The sequence below is a fragment of the Urocitellus parryii genome, chromosome 7, assembly GCF_045843805.1.
Source record: "Urocitellus parryii isolate mUroPar1 chromosome 7, mUroPar1.hap1, whole genome shotgun sequence".
Lineage (NCBI taxonomy): Eukaryota > Metazoa > Chordata > Mammalia > Rodentia > Sciuridae > Urocitellus > Urocitellus parryii.
The window spans coordinates 119,932,333-119,949,969 of NC_135537.1; the positions used below are offsets into that span (position 1 = coordinate 119,932,333).

Genomic DNA, 17,637 nt, shown 5'->3' on the forward strand with positions numbered 1-17,637 from the left:
TTCATTTAAATTTCACCTGAACCCCAGCCTTCGTCAAACTCATATTCTAACTCTTCTTCTTCATCTGATGAGACTCTCCATGACTCCTCTGATTTTTCTCTCAATAATGATTGGAAAAACCTAACTGGTGCGTCTCTGATGGCTCAGGCAGAAGGGGCCAGGACAAGAGTCTTCTTTGACAACCACTTACATAAACCACTTATTTATCAAGAAGCCCCTGGTTAGTTTTTAGCTGGGGAGCTTACGATCAGATTTACATTTGAGTCTGAAGATAAAATCAGCATTGTGGTGTTGGATGGACTCAGAGAAAGACTGGCAGCAGGAACACTTAGATTCTACAGAAATGACAGAGAACAAATGGCAAGAAATGAATTAGGTGGTGGCACAGAGGAGAGGGAGGGGCAGGTAGCACCAATGGGACCAGGTGACTGAGCAGACAGATGTAGGAGGAAGAAAAAAGAAGTTACTGCCGGGCATCGTGGCGCACACCTGTAATACCAGCGGCTTGGGAGGCTGAGGCAGGAGGATCGCGAGTTCAAAGCCAACCTCAGCAAAAGCAAGGCGCTAAGCAACTCAGTGAGACCCTGTCTCTAAATAAAATACAAAATAGAGCTGGGGATGTGGCTCAGTGGTCCAGTGCCCCTGAGTTCAATCCTTGGTACCAAAAAAAAAAAAAAAAGAAGTTGTTACAGGTGTGACAGAGCCTATGAAAGACAGATTACAAGGAGAGAAAGTGGTGAGGCCATGGATTGAGATGGTATCCAGGCAGGGGAGGAGCAGGCTTGTGGGCAGGATGAAGAGGCCTTATATGCTACATGCATGGGTCTCCCAAAGACAGCTGGAAATATCACCTGGAGGTCAGAGACAGATGTGGAAGTTATGTGCACACAAATACTCAAAGAGGTAGCTCCCTCAGAGAAAGTCACAGGGGACCCAGGGAGGTCACATTGAAGGAGTGCCTAGGCTCCTCTGTTCTCTTCCTCCCCTATGCCCTCTTGCAGATTACGAAGTCTCTCCATCACAGCCAGTTGCTTCTTTTTGTTCTACACTCAACTACTGACTAGGCTTCTCACTAGGGAGGGCCCCTGAGAGAGAAACTTTGGGGTAAAGTGCCGCTCCCTCCTCTCCGGTGGTCCCTGCATCCCACCTGCCCTCTCATTCTATGGAGCTCACCATGATCACATGTCCTGATGCTCCCACCAGGCAATGCTTTCTTCCTCACGGACCTTCATCATCCCACCACCTCCATAACTACCTCATCTCTGCCCTGCTAATGAGCTTGTTTCCCACAAACTGAAGCCCTCAGCAGAGAACATGAGGCTCTGCTCCAGTAGCCCCTGGGCCAGCACCCACAGTGTCCCCCAACACTGCAGCCCCACTCTCTGGGGTACCCTTCCCTGGCTTTCTCCTGAGAAACCACTCCTGCTCACCATCACTCTGTCCACACCTCTGACCCTCCTCGGCTCAGGGCTCCGACTTCTAGATCCCACATATTTCTGGAAAATGGTGTTTTCCTACCCACCATCCTCACTTAACCAAATTAGGGCCTGAGGTGAAGGCCACCAAGCATGCTGACTTCTGGGTGGTTGGGGACGGAACTCAGTGGTAGAGCATTTGCCCGGCATGCACAAGGCCCTGGGTTCCAGCCCCTTGGTCTAAAGATAGTTTGAGTATATAAATCCTAACATTTAAAGATTGGAAAAATTTTTAATTTTTTTTAAATACGGTAATGTTCAATGAGATCATGAAGAAGGTAGGCAACTTACTCCTTTCCTTCTCCTTTCCCTCATCCTTCACGTTCCTCATGCTAGGAAAGCCTGCCTGCCTGCCTGCCTGCCTGTGTGATGGGGATCCACATCCCAGCCCCCATTTACCTGGATTGTTCTAGAAGCAAGTCCATGGTCGTACATCAAACACTGGCATCATGAATCCACACCTACCAAATCAGGCGACCATTCTGGGACCTTTGGCCACTGCTGTTAGCCACATATGAAAAGTCCTGACTAACATTAGATGTCATTAAAATCGAAGCTTTTATGTCCCCACCGGGGAACCTGGGGGGCTTTCAGACAGAATCAAGCAGAGAAGCTGGCTCTCTGGAGCCAGACAGGTCATTTGACCCTCATTTCTCTCCAGAGAGTAGACAGGCCTGCACTCTTCCTTCCAAGGAGCCAGTTTAAAATGTAGAGCCAAAGAACATGGAGGGTCCAACCCTATTTTGCCAATGACAATAGTTCCCAGTGGGAACGGGATGTGAATTTTTTCAGAGCCAAAAATAATGTTTGATTTCCTTGATATCACTTAGCACCCCTCTCCACATCAAAGTCCTGGATGCACAACCTTGAAAATGTCCCCCACTCTGGGGTCTCTGAGTATGCACAGGGCCCCCATCCCATTAGCCTTCCAAAGGAAAAGAACTGTCCACATTACCTGGTTGAGCAAGTATTTAACTTGTAAGATATAAAGAAAGGTTGCCTGCAAGAGAACCAGAGGTGGATGTTAACGTTGTGGTCTGGCCACACATCAGTGAGCGGGGAGCCACGGCTGGCTTGTGCCCTAACCAAGACCCAGCTGCCCTCTGCCCCCACAGGGACCCACCAAGCCTCCCTCGAAGCACAGGGGCAGGAGCAGGGCGTTTGTGTGGCCAAGGAGTTTCCACACATCTCTCTTATGGATTCATATGATCCAAGCAAACCCCCATCTGAAAAAAGGAAATGCAGTTTTCTTGGTACATAGCAAAGATATTCTGGGGATATTGGGAGGTGACTTGGAAGGCCCCTTCCTTGCAGACAAGGCTGTTGTCCCACTCAGTGGAACGTTGAAAAAAAAATCACATTTTTTAAAGATTTTAGGGTAGAACTGGAGGTGCACCTCAGTGGTAAAGCATTTGACTAACATTTTAGGTCCTGGTTCAATGCCCAGCAACTCTCGCCCCCACCCCCAATTCCTGCCCCTCCCCCCAAGAAAAAGTGACATAAAAATAAAATGAAGGGCTGGGTATATAGCTCAGTTGGTAGAGTGCTTGCCTTGCAGGCACAAGGCCATGGGTTCAATCCCCAGCACCACAAAAAAAAAAAAAAAAAAGAAAAAAAAAAGAAAGAAAAAGAAAAGAAAGAAATAATCAATTGGGCTGGGATTGTAGCTCAGTGGTGGAGTGCTTGCCTGGCATGTGTGAGGCACTGGGTTTGATTCTCAGCACCACATATAAATAAACAAAATAAAGGTCCATCAACAACTAAAAAATTATTAAAAAAAAATAAAAATAAATAAAACGAAAGCAGATAAACTATAGAGCACAGAATTAGTTATGAGGACCAATGGATACCATTACAGGCTGAACTGTGTCCCCCAAATTCACACTGAAGCCCTATTCCCCGTGTGACTATATTTGGAGGTCTTTAAAGAGATGATTGAGGGTGTAATAGTGGTGCCCTAATCCAACAGGATCAGTGACCTTATAAGAAGGCACTAGGGGCTCTGTACACAAGAGGATGACTAAGTGACTTGGCAGCAAAAGAGGGGGCCATCTACAAGCCAAGGAGAGAGGCCACAGAGGAAATCAACCCTGCTGACACCGTTACCTTGGACTTGCAGCTCCCAGAATGGTGAGAAAATACATTTTTGTTGTTTAATTCCCCCCAGTCTGTGATATTATGTGGTGACAGCCCCAGCAAATGAATCCATCCACACTCTCCAACTTAACGACCTCAGCTTTGATGGTTCATTGACCACAGGCAAATGGGTGTCAAACATTAACACCTACTGAAGGGTTCGGTGGGATCACACTCTGTCTCCTGAGCGTGTCTCCACAAAAGGTCTAAAGGTCAAAGTGATGCTCTCAGAGGTTATGAGGTGGGTAAGACCTCTGCGGGTGGGGGAAGAAAGTCTGAATTCTTCTCTCTGGATGATCCCACAAGGCCCTGAAGCTACTGGAATTCAAGAAGGTGGCCTCCTGGAATGGAGTCACCCCCACCCCCAACCCTGGTGTTTCTTTGAGATGAAGTTAACATTGGCTGCATCCTTAATGGGTGGGATTAAAAGCACACTTCTGCAAAGGAGCCTTCGTCACCCACGAGACTCACAAGACTGACTGAGCCAATACATGGAGTTCACAGATGTCCCAGCTACTGTTCACCCCTGGACCTCAAGGATGGAGCTTTTGAGCCCTGGAAAAACTTACAGGAAGAGCTGGAATGAAGATCATCACATAGGTCTGTGTAAGCCTATATCATGAAAAATAAGAAACAATAAGAGAGGCCTGAATTTCAGGAGAGGCAGAACAGAATAACCCAAGCTGCTTTTTGCATCCTTGGTTCTTCCCAAATGAATGGACGCAAACCACTGCCGCGAATGGGGAAACTGATACACAGATCTTGTCATCTTATAACCCAAATGACCTTTCTCGCTTTTTTCAAGCCTAAGTCTAGGATAGGTGTGTTATGGTTTGGATGTGAGCCGGCCCTCCCAAAGCTCCTGTGTTCAGAGGTGAAATGACCAGATGATGAGAGTTGTAACCTAATCAGGAGATCCATCCACTTGATGGATTTATGATTTGAAAGGAATCCTGTACTGGACAGCAACTGTAGGAGGTGTGGTGTGGCTGGAGGAAATAAATCTCCCGAGGGGGTGCCCTGGGGGATTCTATCTGGTCCCCCTGGCTCCCCCTTCTCAGCCGCCATGATCTGAGCCGTCATAATCCTTTAAACCTGTGGGTCTCAAACATGGCAGCTCATTGGCATCACCTAGGAACCTTTTTTTTTTTAAATATTTATATTTTTAGTTGTAGTTGGACACATACCTTTATTTTACTTATTTATTTTTTTTTAAATGTGGTGCTGAAGATCAAACTCAGGGCCTCGCACATGCTAGGCAAGCGCTCTACCGCTGAGGTGCAACCCCAGCCCCACCCGGGAAGCTTTGAAAGCGACTGAGGCCCCGACCTCACCCCGGACCAATTAAGAGTCCTGGAGCTGGGGACCAGATGCCTGGGTGGAGGGTTAAAGTGCCCAGGTGATTTTAATACCACCCTCGGTCACAAGTCACAGATCATGGACTACCATGCCTCACGGAGGATGTTTGTAAAGCGAATTCCCATCAAAACTCTTTACCCTGGAAGTCGCCAGGAGAGAAGGGGGTCCGGGTCTTAGAAGCCAGGTGTGGAAGGAACTAGGGTGAGAGGGGTCAGCCAAGGAGGGCTGGATGCTCATCTTGGTATGCAGCCTCGTCCCTGCCCTTTATAATTCCCAGAGGGTGAGCCTGCCTGGATAGATGGTCCTTCTGCAGGGGAGGATGCCCAGGCCACCACGACACATCTCATCTTACCTGGACACATCCGGGTCCTGCCTGAAGAGCAGCAAGATGTGCTCAGTGTTGAGGAAAAGCGCCCAGCAGGGAAAGCAGCAGAGGAGCAGAATGAGCATGCCCCTCTGTAGGATGACCCCCACATGCTTCAAGTTCTGGCTCCCGTATGTCTGGGGTGTGCACGTCCAAAACAAACCCATTAGCACAGAAATGGCACATCGTCTCTGTCCCCCCAAAGCCTCCCCCATCATACCTCATAGACAAACATGCCAGGAGAGACTCTGTCATATTCTTTAGGGAGAAGGTGACCATGGTGAGAAAAATGGGTGATTTTAGAATGTCACTGCCCACGAGAACCATGGGGGGGGCGGATATTTTTAAACCGATGACAGGATCCCACTAAAGTTCCTCTAGATTTAACTGATCCAAGGTAGGATACCAAGTAATAATAATGTTTAGAAGCTCTCCGGGTGATTCTAACGTGCAGTCAAGAGTTGCATAACCTGGAAACTTGTTAAAAATGCAAATTCTCGGGCTCCATTCCAGACCTACTAGAGTGGAAACTCTGGGGTCAGGGCCAGTGGTGTGAGGAGCCAGTTCCTACTGACTTACAGAAGCCAAGCTGTGCGAGTCTCTTCCAGTTTCACGTTCAGTGCCATCTCCGTGGCAGCTTCAGATTAGCCAGAGGGAATGTTTACACAAATACACATGGTTCCTCAATTTAGGAATGGATCCATCTAATTTTTCAACTTTAAGATGGTACGAAGGGGATCTGGGGTCAGTCCGTGGAGACCACGCTTTGAATTTTGCTTTTGGATCCTTCCCCAGGTTTCTGATATGAGGTTTGATCCTCACTCTTGGTGCTGGGCAGTGGCCGCTAGCCACAGCTCCCGGTCAGCCCCACAATCATGAGGGGAAACAACTGAACACAGTGTGTTGTGTGGCTAAGCTAGGATATTTGGTAGGTTAGTGTGCTAAATGCATTTTCAACTTCAAATGTTTCCAACCTGATGGGTTTATTGGGACATAATAGCACAATCAAATTAAGATATCTATATATGAGTCAGAATGTTCCCCTCCACCTCCTCCCTCTTTCCCAAAGAGAATGTGAATATTAACCTACACCCTAGATAGGGCCCAGCAACCTGTGTCTTGACAAACCCTTGAGGTGATACAGGCCCAAGTTTGAAAAACTACAGGACCACTAACTCAAACGTGTACATGATAGAAGAGACTTTTGCAAAATATTCACTGTTTGGTCAAAACAAATCAGGCAGTCATACAGTGAACACTAGTTCACCATGCTGAAAGGAACCCAGCCACATTTCAAATAGAGCAGGCAAGGAGAACTGGAGTCAATTGCGTGAGAATGCCACAGGTGTCTACTGTTGTGGATTTTCTCATCCGTGGGCACACATGACTCTCCTTCTTGCTGATGGGGTTCTGCCATCTATACTTAAGATGTTGGGGACACTGAGAAAATGTGACCACTTCCATACCTGGGAGATGAGGGTGTCACATGCAGAAGATAAGCCATGTCCCACTGAAATGCCAGTGACATTGATAACCTGGAAATAAACCAAGGAGAAGACCCAACGTTGTTAAAGAGGAAAGAAAGGTAAATTTTCTATCTTGCTGATCCAAGCCAGCCAAGCGCCTCCTTCAGCATTAACAAGCCAATCTAATCACCTTGTTAACTCCCCGGAACCCCTGCTCCAATCTCTTGGGCCAGATTAAAGGACAGACACACGAGATCAGAGAGGGATGAAAAATTGAGCGAGGTCAGAGGTCGTTGTGCAGTGTTTTTGTATTTTAAGTCTTAAGATATTTTGCTCTCTAACTTCAGGGAGTCACGAACCCTTCTTCTGGGAACGGAATGGGGCACTAGCCATTTTGGATCAGTCCCTTGCTCAAAACGGTTGGTTGAGCCCCCATCATCCAGAAATCCACAATGTGCAATACTCTAAAATCTGCAGCTTCGGGACTGACAGGATGCTCCGAAAGTGGTCCTGTGTCATCGCAGCAGGAGAAAAGGAACCCTGAGGGTTTTCATAAACCTCTGCTAGGAAGTCTTGTACGTACTGCAATTGCAAGTGTGACTGCATCCAGTTCCAGCTTGCCCAGATGGCCGCAGAACACAGAGCTTATGAAACTGATCAGGAACATCATCAGCTGGGCCAAGAACTGGGAACAGAGGGGAAGAGGAGGAGAGATGAATGCCAGCCATCACAGTCCAAGGTGGCTCGGTGCCTTCCCCCAACCAGCTCCAGTGGGAGGTAAAGGCACCCAACTTTTAGAGAACCACTGCCAGCTTCCATAGTCCAATGGACGATTTCTGAGGGCCTTTTTGAAATAGCCAAATGTTGATCTGCAATCACTGGGTCAAAAACCCATTAAATTTTTTTTTTTAATTTTTAAAAAATTTTAATTGAAGCCGAACTCGCTAGTACATGCCTGTAATACTAGAGACTCGGAAGGCGGAGGCAGGAGGATTCCAAGTATGAGGCCAACTCAGCAAGATCCTTTCACAAAACAAGAAATAAAAAAAGGGCTGGGGATGTAGCTCAGGGGTGCAATATTTACCCACACCCCTAGATAGGGCCCAGCACCCTGTGTTTTGACAAACCCTTGAGATGATTCTCATGCAGGCCCCTGGGTTCAATTCCAAGTACCAGAAAAAAAAATGTTTTTCATTGACACATAATAATGATACATACTTATGGGGTACAGTGTGATATTTAATATAGTATTACATTGCCATGTAATGATTAGATCAGGGCAAGTGGTGCACCCATTACCTTCAACCCTTATCATTCCTTTATGTTGGGAACATTCAAAATTCTCTACACTAGTCATTTTGAAATATGCAATTAATTGTTGTCAACTGTAGTTACCCTACTGTGCTATAAAACGTGAGAAGTTTACCTCCTATCCAACAGCACCCCTGTACCAACAGGTCATCCTCTTTCCATTCCCCCAGAATCACATTTTTAAGAACATCCTCGTCTTTTTGGTGTTATTTTTCACGTCAGTTGCTCATGCATAGATCACATTAAATTTCTTCAGAAGTTTTCAGAGGTTGCTTTCTTGGATAACCTCTTTGTTCCTTGTTATTCCAGATTCCTAAATGAGAATTCTCCTGAAGAGAATATAGCTTTCAATGGCAAGAACTCACTCCAGTCAGCATGACATTCCACAATCAGCAGGGCTGAAGGTAGGAGTGAGATCATTCACTGAAAGGCCAGTATAATCTGGGATCCCCAGGTGAAATGCTACTGGTTGCACCTGAGTGTCTCTGTCTCTGTCTCTCTATGTCTATGTCTATGCCTCTCTCTCCCTTTCTCTCTCTCTCTCTCTCTCTCTCTCTCTCTCTCTCTCTCTGTACTGTGGATTGAACCCACAAGCACTTTACCTGTATTTTTCATTTTTATTTTGAGACAGGGGTCTCACCAAGTTGCTTAGAGCCCCTCTAAGTTGCTGAGGCTGGCCTTGAACTTGCAATTCTCCTGCCTCAGCCTCCTGAGTCTCTGGGATCATAGGCACATGCCACTGTGCCCAGCTACCTATAATTCTGCAATTCTACAAGGCTCAGATATGAAAGCAAATTCAGTTTCTGGACTATTAAGCTTATTCTTCCTCAAAATTCCAGTGACTACTAAGAATTGCACAATGCTTGGTCACTTATATCTTGAGGTGAATTTATAACCAGTTCATGCTTAGACCCAAGCCGTCCAGTATCAGATTATTCATGTCTTATGTCTCTCCAAGAGGGAGGTTCATTTGAACCCCCTCCCTAGGAGAAGAGAACAGGCATCTCAGGATTTGCTTGCCTGCCTCACAGAAGCCCTTCCAAAAACTGGTCGCCAGGGATGGTGACACTGTTGGTTCTGCTCCAGTGCTACCTCTTATAGCCTTTCAAGGGCTTCCAGTGACACAGCTTTTATTTCTGGTCTCCACACAAACTGTGCCAGCCCTTTAGCCATCCCAAAATTGCTGCATTAGTACCTGATCAGGTCCAGAGCTGTAACAAGGTGACTACTCTCTTTCCTTTCATCCCTAGAAACCACATCTAGAGAGACCATGTCCAACTCCAGTGATTGACCAGACCTTCAAAATATGAATGGCCTTCTTCTAACTGTGTGTGTGTGTGTGTGTGTGTGTACGTGCACGCGTGCACATGCGCACACCCAAGTCTTAGGAACATATCTTTCTTGTATCAGCTCCCAAACCCAGACCCTCTCTCACTACCACAGAAATCAAATGTGATTTTAATTTCCAACAGGGCCTCTTTCTACTGGGCAGAAGGAAGACTTTGGTATTGCACAAGAAAGACAAAATAAGACAGGAGAGAAATGGAAATGGAGGAGTGGTGATATAAATAAAAGAGGTGGGGACCAAGGATGTGGCTCAGAAATAGGGGGCTTACCTAGCACAAGTCCTAAATTCAATCCCCAGCACCACAAAACAAAGAAAGGAAAAGACGTGATTAATCTGATTCTGTAGAATCTAAAGCTTGAGCCAATGGATTTCCATAGCCTCGTGCCAGGACATAGTGACATGATTTAGGTGTTGTCATTTCCCTTACAGATGTTCTCTGTGGTTTCATTCAGTGGTGGCTGGTGGCTCTTTAAATTGTGAATTCAAGATAACTTCAAAGGTCTTAGGTCACCCAGCATCATTTCCCAATCTTTTCAGATGGCTGTTCGTGAGGTGTTGGGTGCCCAGAAACCATAGCAAACTGTCATGTTCACGGAACGTTTTCTGTTTTCTCCTTTCCCATAGAACTTCATGTTTCCACCGCACCGTTCCCTGCCTCCTTACAGGTGACCCATAAGCTATTTTTCATGTCTTCATGTGAAAAAGGCTCATTCTTGCCTATCAACAGGCCTCTGGAGTGCAGCAGAGATTTTGCTATTATAAACCATACTGTTCCGAACATCTTTTCAGCTGGGTGGGGATGAGGCATTTTCTTAGGGTGAGCGCCCAGTCCAAGGGTAGGAATAGTTCAGATGTCTCTTATAAAAAAAGTCAAAGAAAGTTGAGCACAGTTCAGCTGATCCAGTGAGACACACCTTCAATGTCAATGCCAGCTAAAACTGTTCCTTTGTGAAGGCCGCTGCAATTTTGCTGGGGTTATGGTAACAACCCTGTTCTCGTTACCCAGGCCAGGCAGCCAAACCCAGCCAGCCCATCCTGAGCCTCAGTCCCAGGAGGTTCAGAGTTCTGGAACTTAGATTTACTAACTATTCCTCAGATTCTGGTTTCAAGCCCTTTGGGTGACTCCTAGTCACAGAATGTGGTTTATGGACACAAAGGTCACCCAGGGAGCAAGGTGTTAAAAATGCTTGTGTTCTGGCTGATTTTGACAAACTGATTTAGGAGATAAGGGGGGCTGACGAATCTGCATTTTAACATATCCTCCACCTACCCCCATATATAGCCTATACACAGGTGCTCAAGGATAACACTTTGAGAATGTTCTAGACCCTTGGGGGGAAAAAAAAAAGCATGTTGCTATGCCAGGGAATTCACCCATCCTGGACAAAGTTTTGTTGCCCTAAGATATCTCAATGCTGCCTGAAAAACAGTGAACTGAACTGGCAGTGGCTCAGATGGAACCAAATGGACAATAGAAATTGTGAAGAGCAGGGGCTGAATGTGTGTAGCTCAGTTGCAGACCTCGTGCTTAGCTTGTTCCAGGCCCTGGGTTCAAACTCAGTGAACTGCTCAGTGAACTGTACAAGTCCTCCAGGAGGACTTCTCTTACCCCTTCCCAGTGGGCCTGAAAGTCCACTCTTAGCAGCAAAAGGTCAGCACAGAAAAGAATCTGCCAAGTCACCTCAGACAGCCTCCTTATACATGAGGAAGCTTCAGTCCAAAGTCACCTGATGGAACGCAGAATGTCTTTTCAGGACAGCGTCTCTGGAACTCAAAGTGCCTGGGTGTGCATTAACCAAACACCCATGGCTTCATTCCTACCCAACGGAACCCATGGTAGAAAAGGAAAAGATGTTGCAGATTCAGGAACTCAGCTAAATGGGATTTGCATGGTGAGCTGTAGGGACACAGCAAGTAGTCAGGAAAGGTCCCTGGAGGCAATGAGTTAACATTTGAATGATGAATTTTCTAGGCTGAGGGACGGAGTGTAGGTAGTGGGAGGGGGTGCTGAGGCTTCCTAGGAGAAGGGCGATGGAAGACAATGAAACAAGCTAAGGCAGGAGGGTTCAATAGAGATCAGAGCTCAGAGGGACTTACAGGATCAAGTTCAGGGGTTTGAGCTGGGGCTCAGAGCTGAGATATGCATTTGAAAGGGTTTTCAGAGCTCCATGTGGAATATTTGGGGCACCATGAGCTAGAAACTCTGCTTGGAGATATAGTGGTCCACTGAGAGAGTGGGAATGTGAAGTAGATCTCTCTGAGAGACATTCAGAATGCTAAAACCAGAAGCCTTCAGGAGGATGGGTTGGAAGGGGAACTGGAAAGGAGAGAGGGAAGGTCCTAGGCCCCTCTGGGGTTCTGTCTTTTAGCTCCCACCAACACTCAATACTTCCCCACATCCTTTCACTCATCCTTTGACCTGTCTGGAAGAGGAACCATCTTCCCCTTCCTGGTTTTCCTCTCCTTTGGCCTGGATTGTCTCCTGTCCCTTGCAACCTTTCCCGCTGAATCTGACATATGTCACTAATCACTCCCTGTCAAGTATTTCCCTATACCCCCATGACAATTCACATTGTCAGCCTGCATTTGTTTTTGTTTTTTTTTTGTCTTGACTCCAGTTTCATCTGATGTCACCCCTCTGCCCGAACTATCCCTGTATCTTATGCCCTGAAGCCCTAAAAGTTTCCAGAGCTCTTTCCCAGAAGCTTGGACCTAGGCATCCTACTTCTCTTACATCACAGTCCATGCCCACAGGGAAATCCATCTTTGGGGTTATTTTTTGAGGACTCTAACAAATATCTTGGTTGGAAGATGCTAATCACAAAAGGAGAGCACAGTTGAACGGCCTGAGGCTAGGTATTTGCAGACTACCACTTTCCATCCCTGGGCAAATACCTGCATTCCTAAAGTTTTCAGCAGGATAAAATGAAGAGCGTCTTTTGAGAGGTGAACCTGTTCATCTCCCACTCTCTCCTTGGCCTTCTGGATTATTCTCTCTTCAGATCAATAGGAGAGTATCATGGTGAATCCTAATGCTCCCAAGTGTCAGGAAACATGAGAGGTCTGGAAGGGAGATGGTGAATAAGAAAGAGGAAACAGAGAGAGAGAGAGAGAGAGAGAGAGAGAGAGAGAGGCGCCACACTGGCCATTCTACCTATTTTATGGTAGAGTCTTGGAGAAGACAGTATTGGACATTGACCACAGGGGGAAAAGGTTTTGATCTCCTATCCCTTGCTCCTTAGAAAATAGGAAACTTAACAACAGATGGGAATAGAGATGGAGAGGCTTCAAGACGGGATCCATATACTGGTACCAGAAGTCTCCAATCTCATTTTTGCAAAGTATTCATGGGCATGTAAATAAAAGAGTGGAAGGGAAAATCCCAAATTATCTCTTGACAGTGTGATCTTAGAGTATTTTTCTTCTGTTGGTCTTGGGTTCCCCCCCCCCCTGCAATGAGTATGTATTGTAATTATAATAAACACAATCAGGCACATGTACAGGTGTCTATGCACACAGACAGAAAGGGGAGCCCCCTTCAGATCAGTCTAATGCTCATCCCTGGAGATCCAAGGAGGTCTCCTACACCCAAGGCATTGAAACAGACTGAATTTGGGGGATGCCCTCTGGAATGGAGTTCAACTTCCTCATGACGAGAATGGAAGCCATGGGTCTGCCACCCCATGGCCTAACCAGGGTGGCCAAAGAAGCTGAGGATGGAGACTGCCCCCTGCCCTGACCTGTCTAGCAAAGGCTAACTAAATCTGCATATGTGTATTTCCTTCCTTTCCTCCCATTCTGCCCCCTGTTGAGGCCAACTAATTCTACATATGTATACTACCTGGCTTTGGTTTCTATAAATTTTTAGGGCTTTGGTGGGACCTGAAGGGAGAAGGAATCTAGCTGCTTCCCCCCTGATTTGATCAAACTGCAAAAAGTTCACTTTTCTTTTTTTCCATCTTGCGCCTATTTTTTACACAGGTGGGTGGCCCAATCCAACCAGCTGGGCTCATCCTCACTTTATGGATGGATAAGTGGAAACTAGAAATGCTCAAATTCACAAATCCATTTCCTAACATACTTTGGAAGAGATGGAAGCAGGTGTAACAGGGATCCTCTTTTGAAGTTGCCCTGATTTCCTCCTCCCTTTGCCCTTCCATCCCTCCATAATCCTTTCAGAGAAAAGAAAGTCCACCTAGAGATTACAATGTTAACCAATGTTAACTGCTAAATCCCCACCCACTGCCCCCTTGCAGTACCGGGGATTGAAGCCAAAGGCTCTCTTCCACTAGGCTACATCCTTGTATCCCTGTATTTTTTTTTATTTTGAGACAGAGTCATGCTAAATTGCCCAGGTTAGCCTCAAACTTGCGATCCTCCTGCCTCAGGCTCTCAGATTACAGGCCTGCACCACCATGTCCTCTAAATATTTCTTTAGAATTCTAGAACGCTGAACATCTGATGACCTTTGTAGCGCTCCTTCTGTTTGGATCTATGTATCAACTAACAGGGAGCATGTAAATTCAAAAGGAAAAGAACGGCAGCAGCTCACTGACCCCAGGATTGGAAATCTACTGCAATGTTCCAGAAAAGAAAAAAGAGCACACAGACGAAGAGGACCCAGCTCAGCACCTAGCTTTTCTGCCCTGCTTCTCCTTTCTCCTCCCCATAAAAGCCCTTTGTGCCTCCTGAGAACTCCTAGATGGATCTTTGAGGGGATAGCTTCTCTATTTTCTCAAGAATGCCAGCCCTTGAGTAAGCCTGAATCCATTCTATCAACTCTCAGCTCTCTAATATTGGCCTTCCAGGGGCAGGTAACCTGGACCATCAATTTCCTCAACACAGGGAAGTAAAGCCCAGGTCTGGAGATTCCAAAGTAGGAGTTCTTTCCTATCTACCAGGAGCATCACAGCCTCCTACACACTGGGTGGATTTTCATTTCATAGCTTTATCCTCCTCATGATTCTTACTGCCTGCACTCCACAATGCTGTCACTATATCCCACAAACCACGGCAAGTACCATTGCTGGAGGCCACACCTTTCCATCTCAGCCAGAGCAGGTGCAGAATGTCTATGCCTTAACCAAAAGTGTATTCTCTTTAAACATTCACTGACAGCTTCTGGTCTAGTTGAAGTGGCTATCCTACCCCACAACTGGAACTGGCAGAACATGAACAGGATCACATGTTTTGTGGTTCTTACGATTTAAAACGCAAACGCGCACACACATTACCTTTAAAAGGCAAGGCAGAAAGAGGCCTAAGCAAAAAGCAAAACAAAACAAACGAACAAACCAAAACCAAAACAAAACAAAACAAAAAAAACCCCACAGATAAGAACTTCAACTCCAAACAGAACCACGTTAAAAACTTTTTTTTTTTAACACAATTACTTGTGGGGAAGGGAAGCTGGTGCAGGATGCCTTTGCAGAGGTTGATTCCGAATTCCAAACACTTTCAGAAGCCTAAATGCGACAGGGACAATTCGCCTTCCTCTTCCATGCCTCAGGATAATTATCTGGATACCGGAACTACCGGACTTAGCCGCTAGTTGCAAAGAAGCCAAGTTTTGGGTATTTTGAAGTTCTAGTAACTTTTGCTTAGTTCTCTGAAAATCCGCGCTCACTGAAGGCATCCAGTGGTGGTGGTGGGGTGGTGGTGGGGTGGGGGTGGGGAGACAGTTTCTTTAGGGGCACAGATTCCCGCTTCCCAGGAGGTACTAACGCAGGAGGCGGGAGCCGCCGGCCTTGCGGTGCCTCCTGCTTGCCCAGGAGCCAGCTGTGCCCAGTGGGAGGGTGCAGAGCAGTTGGCAACCAGGACACACTCTGAGACGCGGAGGTGCACAGGCGCCCTCCGGGATCTCCGCACCCTGGGAAGGTAGTGCCCACCCGTTCCCCCTCCTGCGGCAAGTTCCCTCGGTCCCCACCTCTCCCAAGTCTCAGGAGTCAACACGGGTCACGGGGCCCCCAACCTGCCTGGACTAGCCTGCAACTGGGGCCACCTGACTCACCGCGGGGCCCGCCAGGATCAGGAGCTCCCGCAGCTCCTCTCGGAAGTCGGAAAACAGCAGGCGGCGCAGCCCGCGGCGATCCGAGGTGTTCTCCGGGCCTACCCGCCCGGGCGCGGGTTCCAGGGGAGCCTCCATGTGCCCGGCGCTGTGCTGCCGGGGAGCGCGGACACTAGCCGCAGGACCGCACTGGGCCCGCCCCAACTCCAGTCCCCGCCCCTGACCACCGCCCCCAGCCCTCCCAGCGCCTTACTGAGTGCGCGGCCAGCCAGCCGCGACCTTGGACAGGCTCCTTGCACCCCAACTCCGGGGTCGTAGGCCCCCAGTCCTAGGAAGGCTGTGAACTCCGGCACTTTTTGGAGATCCGAGTTTGGAAAGCTCTCAAACTAACGGAAAGCGCTCCGGGGATGGGAGGGCTGATCCTCCGAGGCTCGGACATTGGGACGCGCTGTGGCCCTGCGTCTCTCCTGGGGGTTTCAGAGTCTGAAGTTTGTAGAGTGGAAGACCGAGCTGGCGGACAGCCAGTTGTCCGGGTTGGGCGCTTTGGGTGGTTGCTGTGCAGCTTGCTCTCAGCGCATATCGTTTCCCATTTGGATTCTACATACTCCTCTTCTACCACCAGTAGTTCTCTTAAGGAACTTAGAAACTATCAGGATAAAGCTGCAAGTTGACATTTTCCAGTTTGAGTTCGTTGGTCTTAGATGCTTATCCATCTGCCAGAGGTAGGAGTAGGAGAGGCTGCTGCCTTAGAAAACATAGGCAACTCGCCTCGCAGAACCTCAGTTTCCTCAAAATGATATATGCCTGCCAGTTATGAGAAATGATTGGGATCGTGTGGGTGGAGGGCCTGATCCAGTACCACGTGACCCCAGCCTGGCACTCAGTCCCTGCCTAACAAACCTGAGCTACCAAGTCCAGGATGATTTCTGTTAACAGGCAAAATTCCTTCTGTTCTAAGTGATCCATCTTAAGCAGTGAAACTAGGAAAAGAGAAATATGTTGGCTCAGGGAACCAGAAAGTTCGGATTCAGGGATTTAAAAACAAGGTCAGTAGTATTTTCCCTTTAGCCACCTCTCTTCCTCTCCCTTGCTCTCCACACCAACTGTGATTCACTCTTTAGTTTCTTTCTTCCTGAACCTTTCCCTTCTCTGCAGGTGATGGTGGCTTCTAGTGCCCACATTCCTATCTTACCCACCCTGTGGGCCAGAAAGTAAGACCCTTCCTGCTTTTCTTCTAGCTCCAAAGTAACAAATACAAAACTTGGAGAAAACTTAAATCAACCCTGCTTAGGTTTCTTACCCACTTCTGGAACAATCGCTCTGGCCAGGAAAATAGGATCTAATGTTTGGCAGCAACTGAAACATGTACTGAACTCTGTACCAAAGGGTTGGATGCTATTCACAACTAGTTAAGAGTCCCACCAGAATTGCATGGAGTAGAGAAGTTTCCCCAAAGCTATGAGACCTCACAGATAAAAATGTTAGGATATAGACTAGATCTTTGGTCACTGCTATTGTATTTTTGTTTGCTCTTCTGGTTTTATATTTTATTCCTGCTATGGTGCTCAGACCTTGACCAGGTACCTCCACAGCTGCTTCTCAGTTTCAGGTCCTCCTGCTTCATGACTCTGAGGCACAGGACACACAACTTTTTGGTCTAGATCCTGGGGTTTAAATTTCTTGCCCTTGTAGAATTCGCTGAGGTTTTCTTTCTGAGTCTGGTTAATGATGGAGAGAATATAAGCAATGTGTTTGTGGACTGCTCTCATCTTGGAGAGCTCGGACTCAATGCTGCCTGTCACTTTGGGGATGTGCAGCTGGGACAATTCTGCCTTCAAGTCATCCAGCTGTTTCAACAGCTCCTCTTCCTCCTTGCTGAGAAGATCCTGAGCCTTCATCTTGCCCGTGGCTGCACAAGCCTCTGCTGTTGCCTGCTGCCCTCTGCACAAAGCAACCACTGCTATTGTTCAATAGCATCAGATTTTGGATCTGGAATATCTCCTCCCCCAAAGACTCATGTATTGAGGGCTTGATCCCTCATGCAGTGGAGGAACTTGTGGGAAGTGATTGAATTGTTAGAATCTAACCTCATCAATGGATTAATCCATTGAGGCATTCATAGCTGAATGGACTTATTGGGAGGTAACACAAACTGTAGGAGGTGGGACCTA

General features: G+C 47.2%; 1 protein-coding gene across 1 annotated transcript in view; it reads right to left on the minus strand.

The window, feature by feature from the left end:
* The window catches only part of LOC113175944 (multidrug and toxin extrusion protein 1-like), a 38,301-nt gene extending 22,664 nt beyond the window's left edge, over window positions 1-15,637 (minus strand). Inside the window, exons 1-6 of the mRNA XM_026380328.2 lie at window positions 15,470-15,637; window positions 7,384-7,485; window positions 6,801-6,869; window positions 5,323-5,471; window positions 4,181-4,223; window positions 2,431-2,475 (exon numbers count right to left, since the gene is read on the minus strand). Coding sequence (XP_026236113.2) covers window positions 2,431-2,475; window positions 4,181-4,223; window positions 5,323-5,471; window positions 6,801-6,869; window positions 7,384-7,485; window positions 15,470-15,604 — 543 coding nt within the window. The 5' untranslated portion in view covers window positions 15,605-15,637. The remainder of the gene's footprint in view (window positions 1-2,430; window positions 2,476-4,180; window positions 4,224-5,322; window positions 5,472-6,800; window positions 6,870-7,383; window positions 7,486-15,469) is intronic.
* Between the last annotated feature and the right edge of the window lie 2,000 nt (window positions 15,638-17,637).